Below are 18,699 nucleotides of genomic sequence, written 5' to 3'. Positions count from 1 at the left end.
GCTTCCATGCAACTGCCCCCCACCCTGCCCATTCTAGACAGAGCTGCGCCCCTGGCTGGCACCAGCAGGAACAGAAGAACCACAGGTTAGACAACAATTTATTGAGAGCCTCCCCCTCCCCCTTCACAGTCTCTAAGTCACTTTTTCCGCTTGTAGATCTTGTTTGCTAGCCCCAGGAAGATGGCTGGGGGCAGGGGCGCAGCATACTGCTCAATGAGACCCATAATGCGGCTGTAACTGTGTTCCTCGTACTGCGTGAACACAGCCCGAAGATTCATCTCCTCGTATAGCGCCTTTACCCGGGCCACCTTCTCGGCCTCCTTCTGCCCATAGTTCTCCTGAAGGATTGGAGGCAGGAAAATGGGCTTATTAATCTCCCCCCAGCACCTCCAGGTCCCCTCTCCTTCCCCCATCCAGATATTCCAGAACATCTCCAATGCCATTCACTCCATCCCTGCCTCCAGTTTTAAGTGTCTCTTAGTATCTAAGATCTTGAACCTCCCCCTCCCCATCCCCATCCCAAATGCTCAGATAGTGGCTCAAGCCTCAGCTTCCTCTAGTCCAGGGTTTCTCAACCCTTGGCACATTTCAAATTTTGGGCTGGATAATACTTTGTGTGGAAAGCTACTGTATGCATTGTAAGATGTCGGGCAGCATCTCCAGCCTCTACCCACTAGAGATACCTGTGGTACATGCACACACACCAAGTTATGACAACAAAAAAAATGTCTCCTGACACTGCCAAACGTCCTCTGGGGGGTCAAAATCACCCTCACTGAAGAACCACTGCTCTATCCCCTTTTTCAGCAGCTCAGGGATCCACAGCCCTCTCTCAGGCACCTGCAGGATCTGGCGCTGTTCCGGAGAGGCCCGTTGCAGACACTGAACCACCAGCCAGCTGCACTTGTTGTCCTGGATGTCAGTGCCGATCTTGCCCATCACACTGGGATCCCCAAAGAGATCAAGGTAATCATCCTGGGTGGGGGCAGGTGCAGAAAAGGAGGAATGAAGAGGCTCCAAGGCAGGGAAAGAGGAGTTGGAGCCTTTTCTCTGCCAGTGCCTCATGCCTTCCTACCTGGATCTGAAAGAACTCTCCCATCTCCAGCAGGATCTTCTTGGCATTGGCATGCTCCTTCTCCCCATCAATGCCCGCCTACAGTGAAAAGGGGATGAACAAGCCATACACCAGAGGTGCCTTCATCTTCCTGTGGCCGCTTCATTCCACGAGGTCTTGCCCCAGTGCAGCCCCCAAATCTTCTGTCCTCTCCTTTCAGACATCCCTGGCTTCCCTGATCTAGGAAGTCCTGACTGATGGTCCAGCCCCTATCCCACTTATTTTAGCTAGGTCTTCCTGTGAGTCATAGCAGAGGCGAGTCCATTCTGGAGGCCCTCATACTATCTCTTCTCTCACAAGGCTCAGTCCCTGAGTCACTCTGATCCTTCTTCCTAATCATTTTGCCATTTCCAAATTCTTTCAGGATGAAAAGGAAACTTGGAGAGGGTCAGCATAGACAGTTAATCCCACTGACCACCTCCGAATCCAGTCTCCTCCCTCTCAGCCTGAATTATATCCTCCCCACTCCTATCCGTACTCAGATGGAGGATTTATTGTTCCCCCTTGATGGGCCATCCACATTCATATTAACCACTCAGTTAATTTTCACAGTAGTTCCATGGGTGGGGATTTTTATCCTCATCTTACAGCTGAGGAAACAGACTCAGAGAGATTAAGTAACTTGCTCAGGATCACACAGCCATTCAATGGGGGCACCAGACTGTCCAAAGTTGTCTGCCCTGTGGCCTCCTATCCAAAAGCCCACATGGGCAAGGCAGCGAGGGCGGGGAGGCTCACTCACCATATACATAGCAGCAGCTACAGGAAGGTAAAAGGAGTAGAAAGCTGTCTTGTACTTGACGATAGATTTGTACCTGAGTACGGGGAGAAGATAAACTCCTCAGAAGGATAACGCCCCTGGCCCCAGCCCTCCCTCACTGTCCAGATATGGTTCCCATGGTCCCTCACCTCTTTTCAGTGAATCTGCCAAGATCTACATTGCCCTGGGGGGCCGTGATGAGGTCCAGGGTCTGTCCGATCTCGGTCTGATAAGAACTCTAAGGAAGAGGAAAATGGCCCATGACCTGGGCTTTCTCCGGGGCTGGAGAACCCTGAAATCTTGGGCCCTACATCCCATACCAGATGACACCTGGGCCGTCAGAAAGACAGCAGGAGGGAGAGAGGGGCCCAAGACTCAAGGCCCATCCAGTCACACACACAGTCCCTTACCACTCCTCAGTCACAGAGACACAGAAGCCCCTCTCGCCACCACCACCCTCCCCGATTCCCTTCCTCAATTACTTCCCCATCCAGGCAAACCGAGGTATCTCCTGTGTCCCGAAACAAGCTAGACGAGAATGTCCTACAGAGGCCAAGGCTACTGTGGGCAGCCTCTGGGCACTGAGCCCTGGTCTGCAGCACACCTGCAGGAAGAGCTCAATCAGGTTCATATAATAGGGCTGCTCCCGGCAGTAGAACTTCAGCAGGCGGTAGACACATGCTTCCAGAAGGAAAGCATCATTGATTGCATCCAAACCTATGCCTGGCTGTCAAAGACACAAAAAAACAAGCAATCAGTCTTTGGCCTAGACTCATACCGAGAACCTGTAACTCTGAACACCTCCACAGGCTCCACGTGACCATCTCCCCGTGGCCTGTTCCCATGCCCACCGCTGCCTTCCCGCCCACTTTACCTTCTGATACCAGCAGATCTTGCCCCGTCGGGTGAGGGATGAATCCATGATGTCGTCTGACACCACGAAGAAGGCTTGGAGCTAGGAGAACAAAAAGTGGAATAAGAGCCCCAGGGCTCCTTATTACTGTTCCTTCTACCAGCAACAGAGCTGCTGCTTTTGAGAATCACTGAGCTGGTAAGGAAGGTCAGGATGAGGAGGCCGAGGACTTTTTTTTTTTTTTTTTTGCCACACTATGTGGCATGTGGTATCTTACTTCGCCAACCAGGGACTGCACCCGTGCCCCTGCACTGGGAGCGTGGAGTCTTAACCACTGAACCACCAGGGAAGTCCACCAAGGACTTTTCGTCTGTGCTGTGGGACTTTGGAAAGTTACATGACTTCTCTGGCTCAGGCTTCCCAACTATAAAAAGGGACAAAAACTCCCTTGTTTTCAAAGTAAGAGACACAACAGATCTCTGACATCTCCAGACAAGCAGCCCTAAACAATCCCTGGTATCAGGGAGATGATGAAACATCTTCATATACTGGACTCTCTTGCGAAAAACTTCAGTGAATGCTTCAAGTAAGATTTCTTCATGCAATTTGACTTTACATGACTTGTGGAACAAAAAAGCCTGTTCCTGTGTCCTCCCCGGGCACTCTGCTTACCTACTCCAGTGACCAGGAACAAAACCCCACCTCAGGGAGCTCGTTAGGGAGCGCAGGTCTAATAGGATGGAACTCAAGTCTGACTTCCGGTAACTTTCACCCATGGGTCTTAAACATCATCAAAGGGCTTCCTCTTCTGAGTGCCAGCCTACTTGAAGGCACCCAAACGTGCTGGTTCCCCACAGGACTGTGAACTCCTTGGAGGCAGGGCAATGTCTTTGTCCCCCTGGCACTCCCAGAGCCCAGCACAGCATGGTCCCAGAGTGGGTGTGTCATAAATGTTTGTCTAAGAAATAAATGAGAGAATGAAGCACCGTAGCGTCCCCCAGGATACTTCTTGCAGTCAGGCTACACATTCCGGCTCCTTCAAACAGCTTTTGAAGACATGGTTTTTGTTTTTTCTGGGTTTTTTTGGCTGCACCATGCGGCTTGCGGGATCTTAGTTCCCTGACCAGGGACTGAACCTGGGCCCTCAGCAGTGAAAGCGCCGAGTCCTAACCACTGGACCACCAGGAATTCCCCGAAGATATAGTTTTGAAATCTTCACCCCACCCTGATCCCTGTATGTGCTCCAGTGGATCCGCATCGCTCAGAGGAAGTGCCCACCACCACCCACCAGCTCACGTGTGGGCAGAGAAAGGGTTATGGCGATCGCTGCTCTTGTTCCAGGCGAAGTCCCTCTGCACCTTGACCTCTGACTTTGCCCTGGGGTGGGACCTGGGTTTTCCACACTGGGGGCACACGTTTTATTTACGATGTGTTTATTTGGAGTGGCATTGTTCCCCTGAAGCCACAGGTCCACTGCCTCCCCTGAGTGATTACAAGGGCCATCTGGTTTCAACCAGCACCACTCAACCAAGATTGTCTCCAAAGGGCGTTCATTCTGTGGCCTCCCTCAATCTTCTCTGCCCCCCAACTGCACTTTCTATTTGTTAGGAGAACTTTAAATCTATAGGGATGGTACCACAGAACTGGGTTGAGTTTTTTTAGTCATCTTCCCAGGTATGTACTATAGTGGGAAGTAACGGGAAATATACCACATTACCTATGTAGCATCCTTACCAAAATGTTTACCCTGATTATTTCCTCATGATATTAATCAGACTGGATTGTGAGATACTCTACCAAATAATTGGCCTGGACTTTAAAAAGTCAACTGTGATAGAGGAAGTATTCTAAAGACTGGAGAAAAACTACCAAATGCGATACATTACTCCTGCTTGGATCCTGGATGTTAAAAAAAAAAAAAGAAAAAAAAAACCTATAGTGGACAATTGGGGGGGATTTACAAGTATTTAAATATGGAATATACATTAGATAATATTTTAGTACCAATGTTAAATATCTTGGATGTTGCTATGATCTGGATGTGTCCCCCACCAAAATTCGTATGTTGAAATCCTAACCTTCAAAGATGATGGTATTAGAAGGTGGACCCTTTGGGAGGTGCTTAGGTTATGAGAATGGAAGCCTCGTGAAAGGGATTAGTGCCGTTATGAAAGAGACCCTACAGAGCTCCCTTGCCTCTTCCACCTGAGGACATAGCAAGGAGATGCTGGCTATGAACCAGGAAGAAAGCCCTCAGCTGACCGTGCTGGTGCCTTGATCTTGGACCTCCCAGCCTTCTGAGCTATGAGATATAAACTTCTGTTGTTTGTAAGTTACCCAGCCTGTGGTATTTTGTTGTAGCAGCCCAGACAAAGATGTGATAACAGTATTGTGGTTACATAGGCAAATGTCCTCATTTTTAGGAAGTAAATGCTGAAATAGAAAAATAAGAGATTGAAGGAGATGAGGTAGAAGTGAAAGGAAGATAGAAGCAGAAATTATAAAAAAATCATCCAAAACAATGGTGGACAGCTCAAATGGAATCTTGGGGAAGTGACAGAAGTACAGCTGCATTTAAGAAAACACGGGGCAGGGGGGGTTCTTCCCTGGTGGCACAGTGGTTAAGAATCCGCCTGCCAATGCAGGGCACGCAGGTTCGAGCCCTGGTCCAGGAAGATCCCACATGCCGCGGAGGAACTAAGCCCGTGCGCCACAACTACTTAGACTGTGCTCTAGAGCCCGTGAGCCACAACTACGTGAGCCCATGAGCCCACGTGCCACAACTACTGAAGCCCATGTGCCTAGAGCCCGTGCTCTGCAACGAGAAGCCACCACAATGAGAAGCCCCCGCACCACAACGAAGAGCAGCCCCCGCTCGCTGCAACTAGAGAAAGCCCGCGCGCAGCAAGGAAGACCCAACGCGGCCAAAAATTAATTAATTTTTTTAAAAAAGAAAACATGGGAGTTCCCTGGTCATCCAGTGGTTAGGACTCGGGGCTTTCACTGCCAGGGCCCAGGGGTCAATCCGTGGTCAGGGAACTAAGATCACGCAAGCCGCATGGCACGGCCAAAAGAAAAAACACCCCCAGATGCACCCAGTGCAGCTGAGGTTAACAGCAACCGATTCTACCAGGTGAGCTGTTGGCCCCTCGCACTCTTGCCTCCCTCCGCCCCACAGCTCTGCCCCTCTCCTCCTGCCCTTCCCTCCTTGCCCGCCCTCTGTGTTTATGGGCTCCTCGGCCCCTCCAGATCCCTAGAAGAGCACCAGGGGCCCTTCACCAGGGGCCCCGTCCACAGTGAGGCCATCGTCCTTCTACCTCCTTGGAGGCAAATCCCTATTCTCCAGCCCCATCTCTCTTACAGGCTCCAGATTGGAATTTCCAACACCTGCAGGACAGACAGCTCCACTTGACCTGCTCATACAGAGAATGCGGTGTGGCCGACTCAGCTCGTCACGTCCTGCCTCAGGCCAGGGGCTCCTCTCCGCAGGCCAGAATCACCCGTCATTCGCCAAGCCCTGAGCGTCTTCCCTCCTGGGCTCACTGGCCCCCTCCTCAGGGCCTGGCACCACCGCCCCCAGAACCTGGTCCCCCTGTTGCTAATGAAGACTTGAGGCCAGGCCAGCAAACCATACACCTTCAAGGGCCAACTGAGCTTGGAGACAGGAAGATGTGGGGATTGGAGCAAGATAAAGACAGACCCACACATGTCCTGTCTTGGGAAAGTGGCCTCAATTCAACTTCAGCCAACTGTTGCTACATGGGACTCTGGACCCAGATCTAGCAATTTTCCAAGTAATGCTAGAAATCTGGTGTTTTATGTGAAATCTCTTCTTTGTTAGATTTAGGGAACTTAATTTTAAAATATTTTCGAAAACTACCAATGGGCTTCCAGTTTTCAATCTTTGCCACAGAATAACGTTCTAGAAGAACTATCTTACTTCTGCGGCTGTCCTCTGCTCAGAGGAAAGAGTTGACAACTTTATGGCCAGTCCCAAGGCCCTGGCCCACAGCAGGTCTACAGGTGAAATGTGTACCCACTGGCAAGAGTTTCCCCACATTTGTTAACCCTTGGAGTAATTCACTAAGTCTGGCCGCAGCACACTAGAGGCACAGAAACACAAACCACCAAGAAACCAAGTTTCAGGCCCATCCCTCCTTGCCCCACCCCATCCTACCCAGGGTACCCCCACTCTAGTAAACCTCGTCTTCTCCTGCCCCTCCCCCTCCCTCTTACCAGTTCCACACACCAGCCCACGGTCAGGGCCCGCCAGAGACTTTCAGCATCCTGCTTCCTGGGCTCCACCAGCTCCCGGAACGCTACCAGCACTGTCAAACCCCGATGGTACTTGCCTCCGATGGCATTGTACTCCAGGACCTGGGAGCAAGGGCAGAGCGACAAGGCATCAGGGTCTACAGAGCAGCTATTCTGAGAGTTCTCCTTGCCCTTTCCCACTTCCAACCATAAGACCTAACTTTATCCTCCTCAACCCTGACCCCTCCTTCAGGCAGCCTCTGGAATTGCTATTCTCTTGGCTTCCTCCCAAATCCTGGAGCACAGCTAGAAGTTCTCCAGTCCCCAGGCACTCTCTGCATTGCCTTCTTCAGTACACTTAAAGGCTCCACACGGGAGATTAAAATCTGCTCCCAAACCCAGGACAGGGCTTGAACTGCGCGAAAACTCTGTACGTGCTACTGATAGGGACAGAGTAAAAGGACAACGTAGGTAATTAAATAGTTAATCCCACTAAGGGACTGTAAGTAAAGAAAAAAAGTATGGGAGACCCCTGTAAGTTAATGATCACTGAAGAAAGCAGGTTCGCTTAACCACAAAACCAAGCAGGCCTGCTCAGCAACAAAACCATGCAACAGAGCATAAGATATGCCCCAAAACAATAAAATAATGGTGGCATGAGACCCACATCCTGCCCAGTGAGTTCAGTAAGTTAATGACCCCTAGAACATGCTCTCTGCACACACAAAAAACAATTTATGGAAAGGCGACATTTCAGTGTAAAAGACCCTCATTGTACTAAGACCTGAAATAATCGTTCCATAGTGCCACGACAGTCCTGGCTTAAACATGTAGGGACAAGAAAACTCCCCTGCCCAACCCGGAGGAGGAGGTGATGATGAAAGCATGACATCTACTCAAGAATGAGGAAGAAGGTGGTTTTGTCCTCCTCCCCACTTTTCCTTTGATTATAAAACTGTAGCCCACAAAGTTCTTGGGGTGTGGCACCCTCTCACCCACTGGCTTGTAAGCCTCACAAGCATTCTATTCTAATAAATCACTTCTTTTCTATCACTTTGCCTCTTGCTGAATTCTTTCTGCGCTGAGACATAAAGAACTGGAGCTCCTCAGAGCCCCCAGAAACACGACCTAGTGGCTTCACTATGGGAATGGTTGGCGTGCTCACGTCTCTCCTTCACCCCGTCCCCAATTCTCCTAACTTCCCCTTCACAGCCCATTCCTCCTTTCTCAGCCACCTCCTCCAACCCACAGTTCAACCTATCTGCAAATGAAAAGTCTCTTTCACTTTATTAAAGGCAAGCCCCCTACCCACAGAGTTGGCCAGAGGACAACTTGGAGGGGACCGAGGTTGGGGAACCCACCCCCCACTCCTCCAATGGCATCCCCTCCTGCTGGGGCTTCTCATTGTGCCTTCTGCTGCCCTGCTGTCAAACAGATCTAATTCACTGGGAAGATTTCCCTTTTAATCTCCATCCCAGTGTAGACAGACATCCTTTTCCTTAGTTCCCCTCAGACAAATGAGACAGCATTTACAAAAAGAATTACTAGATACTCCAAAAGAAAAAAAGAATTAGGCAACTTAAGTATCCCAGCAATAGCTCCTGTTCTAGAGCAGGGGTTTCTGATGATACACTAGCTTCACTCAGGTCCACTTCAGACTGCTTCCTCCCAGGTCCCTGACAAGGTAGCACCTTAATGATTTCTGGACACCTAATTCCCTTTCTCAACAAAACTAAAGACTTACCAGGTTCAAGGCCCTCCACCCCCATACAAAGCAGTCTGGCTGGCTCAGCAGAACCACAAGGCAGGATTGATCGGCTGACTAAATATACCTGCCCAGGCCCCAGCCCCTCCAGAGTGGACCCAGAGTCACTCAGATAAAAGCCTGCTCCCATACCTGTCAAAAGCCAGAGCTGGATCCCACACATGCACAGAGAGTGCAAAGGTTCACTCTCTCAAGTCGTAAACCCCTCACCTCCTTGAGTCGGGCAATAGCATCTCCTGTCTCTGGGTGTCCAATGTCCTCCTCAGTCAGCACCTTGACAATCTGGGAGAAGTGCTGGATGAAATCCTGCCTTTCTTGGGCATAAACATCCAATTTCTGGTCTCCATTCATTCTGAGGGAGGAGTAAAATGCTCTGACAAGAGGGAGGACAAGTCAGAAACCTAATCATCTGCTCCCCTCCCCAAGGCCCCTCACCCCACCAAACTCACCGAGGCTCCTCTGTCCATGCTTGGCACCAGCAGCGGGCACTGTGCCAGGCCCCCAGGACTGGGCACCCATGCACCAGGGAGGGCTGCCGTAGGGAACCCAGCCACCTCTCCCGGGGTACCCAGCAGGGGGCTGGCAGCAAGAAGAACCCCACAGATCTCAGCCAGCGGGACAGGGGCAGCATGGGGGGTGGCATAGGGAGGGGGCATCAAGCACTCCCTGCAGGAGCAAGCACCAAAGGCAGATGCACGTTGTCAGCTCCCCGGGTCACCCTCCAAACTTTCACCTCCATACCCAGAATGCCCCACTCTCTTCTGGGCTGAGCTTGAGGGCATTTACAGAAAGAAACGCAGGGAACAAAAAGTATGGCTGGGTGACCAAGACTCAACTGATCACACTTAAAATAAGACGGCTAGAACTTAATGCCACCTAACTTTATCCGGTTGAGAAACCGTCAACGCCTCTTCCAGGGAGCCTCTGGAATTGCTACACTCTTGACTTCTTCCCCCAAGTTCTGGAGCACATGATAAAAGAGTCCAGAGTAAAGGACCTCAGGACTGGGGGCTGGGAGGACCCTTAAATCACCCTATTTTATGGAGGTCAAACTGAGGCTCTAGGAGACAGGAAGATACCTGGGGAGTGTCAGCGCCAAATCTAGAACACAGGTCTCCCCTGGTAGGCGGGGAGAGGGGAGCGCAGGCTCTGAGATGCCTCAAGAAGAGAAGTGAAAGAGGAACCCCTGGGTGCTATGGACATGTAGCCTGGGGCTCTGGGACTGGGCGTCCTGAGCCTCACAGAACTGGGACTGCGCAGACAGCCTCGGAGCAACACTGGGTGGGTGGGGAGGGTTCGCAGCAGAAGAGCAAAGCAGGGTGCAGTTATCCTGTGGGGTTTCAGGAAAGCACATGGCAGAGTTCAGGAGTTTCTGCACATCCACAGTGTCAGTCGGTCCACCAACCCCCAAAACGGGGGAACTCTAACACAACAGACTGGACCTCCTGTGCCTTAAAGTATCGCTACAGAGGTAAGGCCGAGTTTCTAACCCCTGCCAGCCCTCGACCTCTCTCACCTGTTCCTGGACGCCAGTTGCTGCTCCAGATTGTTGGCTGGGTACTCCTAAAAGCCGGACCGCTCGGCGCTCAGCTCCCTGGGACCAGTAGTTCTCGATCTCCTTTCACTCTAGGTAGAAATGCTTCATTAGACTACAGTTCCCGACATGCCATAGGAGGGACAAGGACCACGCGATCTAGTGCTGGCTGGCTGGGCGGAGACGAGCCACACTGATTGGCTGCTTTCCCTCGTATGAGCATGAGGCCCTGTAACCAACAGCCAATGGAAGGGCTGCGCTCAGGGCCGGAAGTTAGGAGGAGCTGGAGTGGGCGGAGGGTGGGGTGAGGATGGATGCAGCCGAGGTGAAAGCGAGACAGTTTGGGAATTCCCTGCACCCTAGCTTCGAGCTGTCACCTTTACTACGCACTTAAATTTTCATTATCTTCTTGTGCAGTTGAGTGGCACATTACTAAAAACCCAGCCGGACCAGCTTGGTAACTTACAGGTTGTCTAACTTCGGCAAATCAGTTAACTTATCTGAGCCTCAGTTGACTTCCTTGAGACTCCCCTCACGTGTTACATGAGGATAACACTGTGATATAAAGTATAAAAAGTGCTTTAAGTGCTCAAGAAAGATAAGACTCAGCAGAAACTAGAAACTTTACGCTTACACACACACACACACACAAAACACTGCTTACCCACCCATCATGGGTAAATGTAAAAGCTAAAACTATGAAAGGCTTAGAAGAAAACGTAAGGGTAAGCCTTCATACCTTGGATTTGGCAATAGATTCTTAGATGTGACACCAAAAGCATAAGCAACAACAACAAATAGATAAATTGGACTTCATCAAAATTAAGATCTTTTGTATATCAAAGAACACTATCATAGGAGTGAAAAAAAAAACCTACAGAATGGGAGAAAATATTTGCAAATCATACATCTGATAAGAGTTTAATATCCAGCATATATAAAGAACTCCACAACAAAAATACAAACAACCCAATTAGAAAACGGACAAAGGACTTGAGTAGACACTTCTCCAAAAAAAAATACACAAATGGCCAATAAGCACATGAAAAGATTCTCAATACCATTAGTCATTAGGGAAATGCAAATCAAAACCATAATGAGATACCACTTTACACTTAGTAATATGGCTATAGTAAAAACAAAAAAAACTGAAAATAACAAACACTGGTGAGGATACAGAGAAGTTGGAATCCCCATACATTGCTAGTGAGAATGTAAAATGGTGCAGTCGCTGGGGAAAACAATTCGACGGTTCCTCAAAATGTTAAACATAGAATTATTATATGACCCAGCAATTCCCCTCCTAGATATATACCCAAGAGAAAACAGAGAGGCAAACAAACTTGTACAGCAATGTTCATTGCAGCATTATTCACAACAGCCAAAAGGTGGAAACAACCCAAGTGTCCATCAACAGATGAATGGATAAACAACATGTGGTATATACATAAAATGAAATATTATTCAGCCTTAAAAAGGAAGGAAATTCTGACACATGATACCACATGGATGAATCTTAAAGGCACTGTGTTAAGTGAAATACACCAGATACAAATGAAAAAATACTCTATGATTCCACTTACATGAGGTACCTAGAGCAGAGACAGAGAGTAGAATAGTAGTTGTCAGGAACTGGGGAAAGGGAAGGATAGGAAATTATTGTTTAACGGGTATAGTGTTTCATTCTGAGAAGATTTTAAAAGTTCTAGAAATGGGTAGTGGTGATGGTTACACAACAGTGTGAATACACTTAACGCCACTTAGCTGTACACTAAAAAAATGGTCTTTTTTTTTTTTTTTTTTTTGCGGTACGCGGGCCTCTCACTGTTGTGGTCTCTCCCGTTGCGAAGCACAGGCTCCGGACGCGCAGGCTCAGCGGCCATGGCCCACGGGCCCAGCCGCGCTCCACAGCACGTGGGATCTTCCCGGACCGGGTCACGAACCCGTGTCCCCTGCATCGGCAGGCGGACTCTCAACCACTGCGCCACCAGGGAAGCCCTAAAATGGTCATTTTAAGTATATTTTACGACAATAAAAAAATTATTACACCTACCTAGGGTAGAACTAGAGAGAGGTCCAGGAAAACATCATTACATAGTAAATTACAACCCGGGTGAGGAGGGTGTGACATTGTTAATATTTGGCAAGGCTGGGTTGCTAGGATGGTCCGCCTCCACCTTTGGACAGGAGTTCATAAGGCAAAAATAGGAACCTCAAAGGAAATTAGAGATCAGGTCAATAGAACCTTGGGTGCTAGGAAACTCCTCAAGGAAAGACACAAGCCTGAAAAAAATGAAGGTCTCACTCCAGTTTCCCCATCCTATACCATGATGCCCCCCACCCCCAAATCATCCCACCCTTCCCCTCTCAGCCCCACGCAGCTGGCCAGGCACACCCATATGATTGTTGCAACTCCACCGTGAAATAAGGCCATTAAGGGAAAATTCCCCAGAGCTGTACTTTGTAGCAGGTGGAGCTCCTAGAAGGGACCCGCCACCCCCCCACACCCCCCCCCCACCCCGGGAGAGGATGGATAGAAAGTGGAGACCAATGCCAAGGGGGAGGGGGTTGGGAAGAAGAGTGGGGGTTAGCAGATGTAAACTATTATCTATAGAATGCATAAACAACAAGGCCTTAAATATAGCACAGAGAACTAAATTCAGTATCCTATGATGAACCATAATGGAAAAGAATATTTTCAAAAGAATGTGGACTGGGGCTTCCCTGGTGGCACAGTGGTTGAGAATCTGCCTGCTAATGCAGGGGACACGGGTTTGAGCCCTGGTGTGGGAAGATCCCACATGCCGTGGAGCAACTGGGCCCGTGAGTCACAACTACTGAGCCTGCACGTCTGGAGCCTGTGCTCTGCAGCAAGAGAGGCCGCGATAGTGAGAGGCCCGCGCACCGCGATGAAGAGTGGCCCCCGCTTGCCGCAACTAGAGAAAGCTCTCGCACAGAAACGAAGACCAAACACTGCCAAAAATAAATAAATAAACAAATGTGGGGTTTAAAAAAGAAAAAAAAAAGAATGTGGACTTCCCTGGTGGCACAGTAGTTGAGAGTCCGCCTGCCGATGCAGGGGATGCGGGTTCGTGCCCTGGTCTGGGTGGATCCCACATGCCGCAAAGCGGCTAGGCCCGTGACCCATGGCCCCTGAGCCTGCGCGTCCGGAGCCTGTGCTCCGCAACGGGAGAGGCCACAACAGTGAGAGGTCCGCGTACGGCAAAAAAACCAAACAAACACAAAAAAAGAATCTGCCTGCCAGTGCAGGGGACACGGGTTGGACCCCTGCTCCGGGAAGATCCCACATGCCGCGGAGCAACTAAGCCCGTGCGCCACAACTACTGAGCCTGTGCTCTGCAACCAAAGAAGCCACCGCAGTGAGAAGCCCATGCACCACAACGAAGAGTAGTCCCCGCTTGATGCAACTAAAGAAAGCCTGCGCACAGCAATAAAGACCCAACATAGCCAAAAATAAATATTTTTTTTTTTTTAAGTGGAGACCCAAAACAAAACAAAATAAAACAGGGACTTACCTGGCAGTCCAGTGGTTAAGACTCCCCGCTTCCACTGCAGGGGGCGCAGGTTCAATCTCTGATTGGGGACTAAGATCCCACATGCCTCACAGCGTGGCCAAAAAAACAAAAACAAAAAAAACCTAAAAAAAAAAACCCAGAAAGTAGAGACTCAGGGTGAGACAGCCCCCAGTGGGCAGCCTGGTTATTTGAGACATGCAAAGCATTCTTCCTTTTTTTTATTCTTTCTACAAACACCCTATTTATGGCATAGCTAGTAAGTCACTGGCATTTGAAATCTGCACTTTCACGTATATTTTTTCTCGAACTCTCACCTGTAAGATTTCCCCTTTGGTGTGAGGACCTTGGTCGAAGCTTTCCAGCTCAAGAGTGGCAGAGCCACACCCAGAATCTGTTTCGTCTGCCTTTAAGTCTGCACACCTCTACAGAGACCCCTCCGAGGCACCTGTGGATCCTTCCCAGAGCCATGTCTTCCTTCCCTCACCACCTACCCGTCAAGGCCCTGGGTCACCTCTCTCCTGCTCAGCTCATGCCTTGTGGGGTGGAGAGGGAGGACAATTAACAAAGGATACAGATAAGAGACAGGCAGAGGAACACCAGAAAGCCCAGAGCAATCCAGAAAGGAAGGGATGCTTCCAGGAAGAAGGAGGAGGCTCACTGGGCCCTATGGAGGCTGGGGCAAAGACATTTCGAGAAGGGGCACGGCCTGCTAGGCAATGGGCCAAAGGAGGAGTGAGAGCTCCTGGAGAAAGGCCCATTTAATACCCACCTGGTTTGCTTCTGTGGTCTGATGGGAGTCAGGTATCAGCTGCCAGCTAGCTCACCCCCAGAGAGAAGAACAATTGACACAGGCCAGGAAGGGAAGCCAATTCAGGCTCCAGCCTTCCTTGTTGTTGCCCAGCTAACAGGAAACTCCCTGGGCCTGCCTAAGTGCTGCCTGGGTGCAAGTCTTGACTCCACCATGACCAGCTGGATGAACTTCAACAAGCCACGTGACCTCTCTGAGGGGGCTCCAAATTGCAAATTGAGCATACCAGCGTGACTTAGGTGACCTGTGTGTTTTTAATGGATCACAGGATAAATGTGTGCCCCCTATCTGATTAGCTCACAGAGCAGAGTTGAGAAGCAAGAGTGGAAACTAAGGAAGAGGTCTTTGTAAGTATTCAAGTCCGTTCAAATCCAAGGAATTTTTTTTTTTTTTGTCTGCATTGGGTCTTCGTTGCTACGCGTGGGCTTTCTCTAGTTGCGGTGATCAGGGGCTACTGTTCGTTGTGGTGCGCAGGCTTCTCACTGCGGTGGCTTCTCGTTGCAGAGCACGAGCTCTAGGCGTGCAGGCTTCAGTAGTTGTGGCACGTGGGCTCAGTAGCTGTGGCTCGCGGGCTTTAGAGCGCAGGCTCAGTAGTTATGGCACACGGCGTTAGTTGCTCCACGGCATGTGGGATCTTCCCGGACCAGGGCTCGAACCCGTGTTCCCTGCATTGGCAGGCGGATTCTTAACCACTGCGCCACCAGGGAAGTCCCAGTCCAAGGAATTATTGATCCACTCTCATTGCAAACCCCAAGTTCAGGAAATGGGGGATGAGACCTGGGGTTGAAGGAGAGAAGATTGATAGAGGGGGAGGCTATGTCTCCCAGAACTAAAGCCTCTCATTTCCCCGTTCCAGTCTGGGACTTCCCAGAAGTGACCTTCCTAACAGAACTCAGGGGAAGTCAGGGACAGTGTGATCTCAGTCTGGCTAGGTGGCTAGGACAAAAGCCCCTGGGGTCTCCTAGTCCCAGCCTAACCCCCACTGGGAAACACTTAGCAGGGCAAAGACCAAGGTCTCCTAAACACACTAGGACCCTGGGAAGAGAGAAGGTGTCAGAGCCACCCCTCCCCCAGTCACCAGGAAGCCTCAAGTACCAACAGAAAGAACACAGCTTTGCAGTCAACCAGCCCTGGGTTCAAACCCTGCTTTCAGTCCTTGTTGGTTGTATGATTTGGAATTAATTACCTAACCTCTGTGAATGTCATTTTTCTCCTCCTTCAAATGGAGATAATATGTATCTCACAGGTTTGTGGCAGGTCCTCTTCCTCACGTGGTTGAGAGCAAATGCTCCAGCTTTCAGGTGCATCCCAGACCATTAGGGCAGTGTCCAGTTTAGCTATTGTAGTTTGTGGTCTCTGTTTTGTTTTGTTTTTGTTTATTTATTTACTTAGTTTCACCGGGTCTTAGTTGCAGCTCGGCAGCTCCTTAGTTGAGGCACATGGGCTCCTTTAGTTGTGGCATTCAAACTCAGTTGCCACATGCATGTGGGATCCAGTCCCCTGAACAAGGATTGAACCTGGGCCCCCTGCATTGGGAGCACAGAGTCTTAACCACTGCACCACCAGGGAAGTCCCCTAGTTTGTGGTCTCTTGTTACAAAAGTCAACCTGAGTCCTCTAGGAGACTTTCCCTCAATGGGTTAGGTATCCCTCTCTGTCTTTTTGTGGCCCCAGAGCTTACCCCAACCATAACTCTGATCACTAAATACAGTCAGCACCTGAATTCTTGTCTGTCTTCTCCACTGCTTGGAACTTCTCCAGGACAGGGACACATCTTTGTCGTTGTGTCTCAGAGCATAGCACAGGGTCTGCCCCAACAATAAATTTGTATGGAATTAATTTTGATGTTTTTTATAACATACACCAAAAAGTAGAGAAATATTCTAATAAGCCTCCATGCAATTGTCACCCAGATTTCACAATTGCCAACATTTTGTCCATCTGATTTTATTCAACTACTTCCCTTTTCTTCTCCTGTACCAACCATTACACTTTTCTTTGCTGGAATATTTTAAATCAACCCCCCCAAATCAATATTATTATACACATAAACACTTCAAGATGTATCTCTAATACATAAGGAATTTTTTAACACAACAAACAAAATTAATGGTAATTCTTTAATGTTACCTAAGGCCCAATGTTCAGATTTCCTGTTCAGTCCATGTTCCATGTTCAGATTTCCTGGATTGTCTCAAAAACATCTTTTGCAATTGGTTTGTTCAAATCAGAATTCAAATCAGGTCTACACATTGCATTTGGTTGGTATGTGTCTTACGTCATTTTTCAACAAACACTTCTTCCTTCCCCCCTTTTTCACACTATTTAATTGTTGATGAAACTGGGTCATTTGTTGGAAGAATTGCCTATATTCTGGATTTGGCTGATTGCATCCTCAAGTCTTTGTTTCAACTCTTTCCTCTACTTCCCTGTAAACGAGTAGTTAGGTTGGAGGCTTCATTAGAATCAGAATTCTTCTGAGGCATGTACTCGCTCCTGTTGCATTCTCTCAGGAGACACACAGGCCTGGTGACCCCACTTTTAGTGGCACCAAACCTAATGGTTTTAGGAGCTCTTGATGTGCGTTTGAAATTTAGCTGAATGGAAGAAGGAGACAAGAAAGTCCATCTAGTGATGACAGAGAGGAGGTGAAATCTAGGTGGTTGAATAGGAATTTTGTTTAGCAGAGAAAATAGGCAAGGTGTAGGGAACTGTGTGTGCAAAGGCAAGACACTGAGACAGAGAGAGTGTAAGGATTCTGGAGTGGGCTGAGGCGTGGAGAAAGGGAGGCGATGTGGCTAGAAGTGATCTGGGTCCAGACAGTAAAGGGTTTTTACATGCCCTGATGAGTCAGTAATGTCCCTGAACAGAGCAGGCTGATCAGACTGATTTTTAGACAGACAACTCTGGCTGCACTGGTGGGGACCTACCAGCGATGGAGACCCCAGGCAGGAAAAGTCTGGGCAATAGATGAGTGGAGGCAGCCCGCCGTCCCTGGCAGTGAGGATGGAGAGAAGGGTACATTTGGAAAATGTTTGGAATTGACAGGTTTTGTTGGCTGATGTTAGACGTGGCTGGTAAGAGTCTCCCAGTTTCACTAAGATGCAGAGAGAGAGTTGAGGAAGCGGTGCAGGATGGGGTGTGGGTAAGGAATAGAAAAGAAGTTGACTTGGCTGTAGTAGAAGGTGCGGGGTGCAGGGGGGCTGACCGGTGGGATGTGGTCCCACCACAGTGGTGAGAGGGGGCCTGTTGGACATGAGGGTCTGCAGCCCAGGAGAGAGGCTGGGGCGGGCTGGGTCCTGTTGAGTCACACTGAGAGCTGGGCCCCCTCATTCATCACTCACAGTTATTGAGCACCTACTTGGCACTAGAAGTGTAGCAGTGGACAAAACAGACAAAATCCCTGTCCTCCTGAAACTGATTCTCTAGATGAGGTGGGAACACTTTTTACAAGTGAAATGTATAAAAGTCTAGCCGGGAAGGAGAGCCAAGCAGGGAAGGGATGATTGCAATGTTAAACGGAGTGATCAGAGAAGGCCTCACTGGTAAGGTGATACATGAAAAGAAATCAGAAGGAAGTAATAGGCAAGGTATTGCTTCCTTACTTAGGGGAAGGGCATTCTCTACAGATAGAGGGGGACCTGCAAATGCAGCAGCCCTCTCTGAGGCAGGAGTTGACCTTCCTCGTTTGAGAAACAGCAAGGAGGTCAGTATGACCGGATTAAAGGGACAAGAGGAGGAGGACTGAGAGGTAGCAGGGTCTTGTAACGACTTTGGCTTTTACTCCGAGTGTGATGGGGCACATTAGTGGGTGTTAAACAGTGTGTTCTGTTCTCACCCTCTACCTCCTCCTCCCCAAACCTCAGTGTATGGCTCTTCCACTCACCCCTCCTTTCCCCAGAGTGGAGACCTCTGCCCTGCCCCACATGCAACATGGGAGCTGGGCCAAATAGGACAGGCCTTCACAAAAAGCTCCAGGAGGAGGCAAAGACCTGGGCCCATACACCCATATTCATAGCAGCATTACTCACAAGAGTCAAAAGGCAGCAACAACCCAAGTGTCCATCAACAGGGGA

General features: G+C 49.4%; 1 protein-coding gene across 6 annotated transcripts; it reads right to left on the bottom strand.

Moving 5' to 3' along the window:
- Window positions 1-80: 80 nt before the first annotated feature.
- FDPS (farnesyl diphosphate synthase) lies at window positions 81-10,389 on the bottom strand. Of its 6 annotated transcripts, none has more exons than XM_032623063.1 (11): window positions 10,263-10,283; window positions 9,196-9,412; window positions 8,957-9,119; window positions 6,964-7,104; window positions 2,749-2,829; window positions 2,479-2,601; window positions 2,024-2,112; window positions 1,857-1,929; window positions 1,076-1,153; window positions 841-975; window positions 81-338 (listed from the first exon to the last, which is right to left on the bottom strand). In XM_032623063.1, exons 2-11 carry the CDS (start codon window positions 9,387-9,389, stop codon window positions 138-140), a joined length of 1,278 nt encoding a protein of 425 aa, XP_032478954.1. In that variant the 5' UTR covers window positions 9,390-9,412; window positions 10,263-10,283; the 3' UTR covers window positions 81-137. The 6 variants fall into 6 exon arrangements, with proteins under 6 accessions (XP_032478954.1, XP_032478975.1, XP_032478992.1 ...); XM_032623084.1 differs by having other exon boundaries at window positions 9,196-9,325; XM_032623101.1 differs by lacking the exon at window positions 9,196-9,412 and adding an exon at window positions 3,430-3,685 and having other exon boundaries at window positions 8,957-9,028; window positions 10,263-10,279.
- Window positions 10,390-18,699: the final 8,310 nt, after the last annotated feature.

The sequence above is a fragment of the Phocoena sinus genome, chromosome 1, assembly GCF_008692025.1.
Source record: "Phocoena sinus isolate mPhoSin1 chromosome 1, mPhoSin1.pri, whole genome shotgun sequence".
Taxonomy (NCBI): domain Eukaryota; kingdom Metazoa; phylum Chordata; class Mammalia; order Artiodactyla; family Phocoenidae; genus Phocoena; species Phocoena sinus.
Note: the sequence above shows the minus strand (reverse complement) of the source record. Positions and strands in the feature narration are given on the sequence as shown.

Coding starts and splice junctions, on each gene's coding strand:
- FDPS (XM_032623063.1), bottom strand. CDS start 9,389: ATGCCACCCCCCATGCTGCCCCTGTCCCGCTGGCTGAGATCTGTGGGG. Junction 7,105..8,956: donor CTATTGCCCGACTCAAGGAG/GTGAGGGGTTTA, acceptor CCTTGCTCCCAG/GTCCTGGAGTACAATGCCAT. Junction 2,113..2,478: donor TGATTGAGCTCTTCCTGCAG/GTGTGCTGCAGA, acceptor CCTCTTCCTTAG/AGTTCTTATCAGACCGAGAT.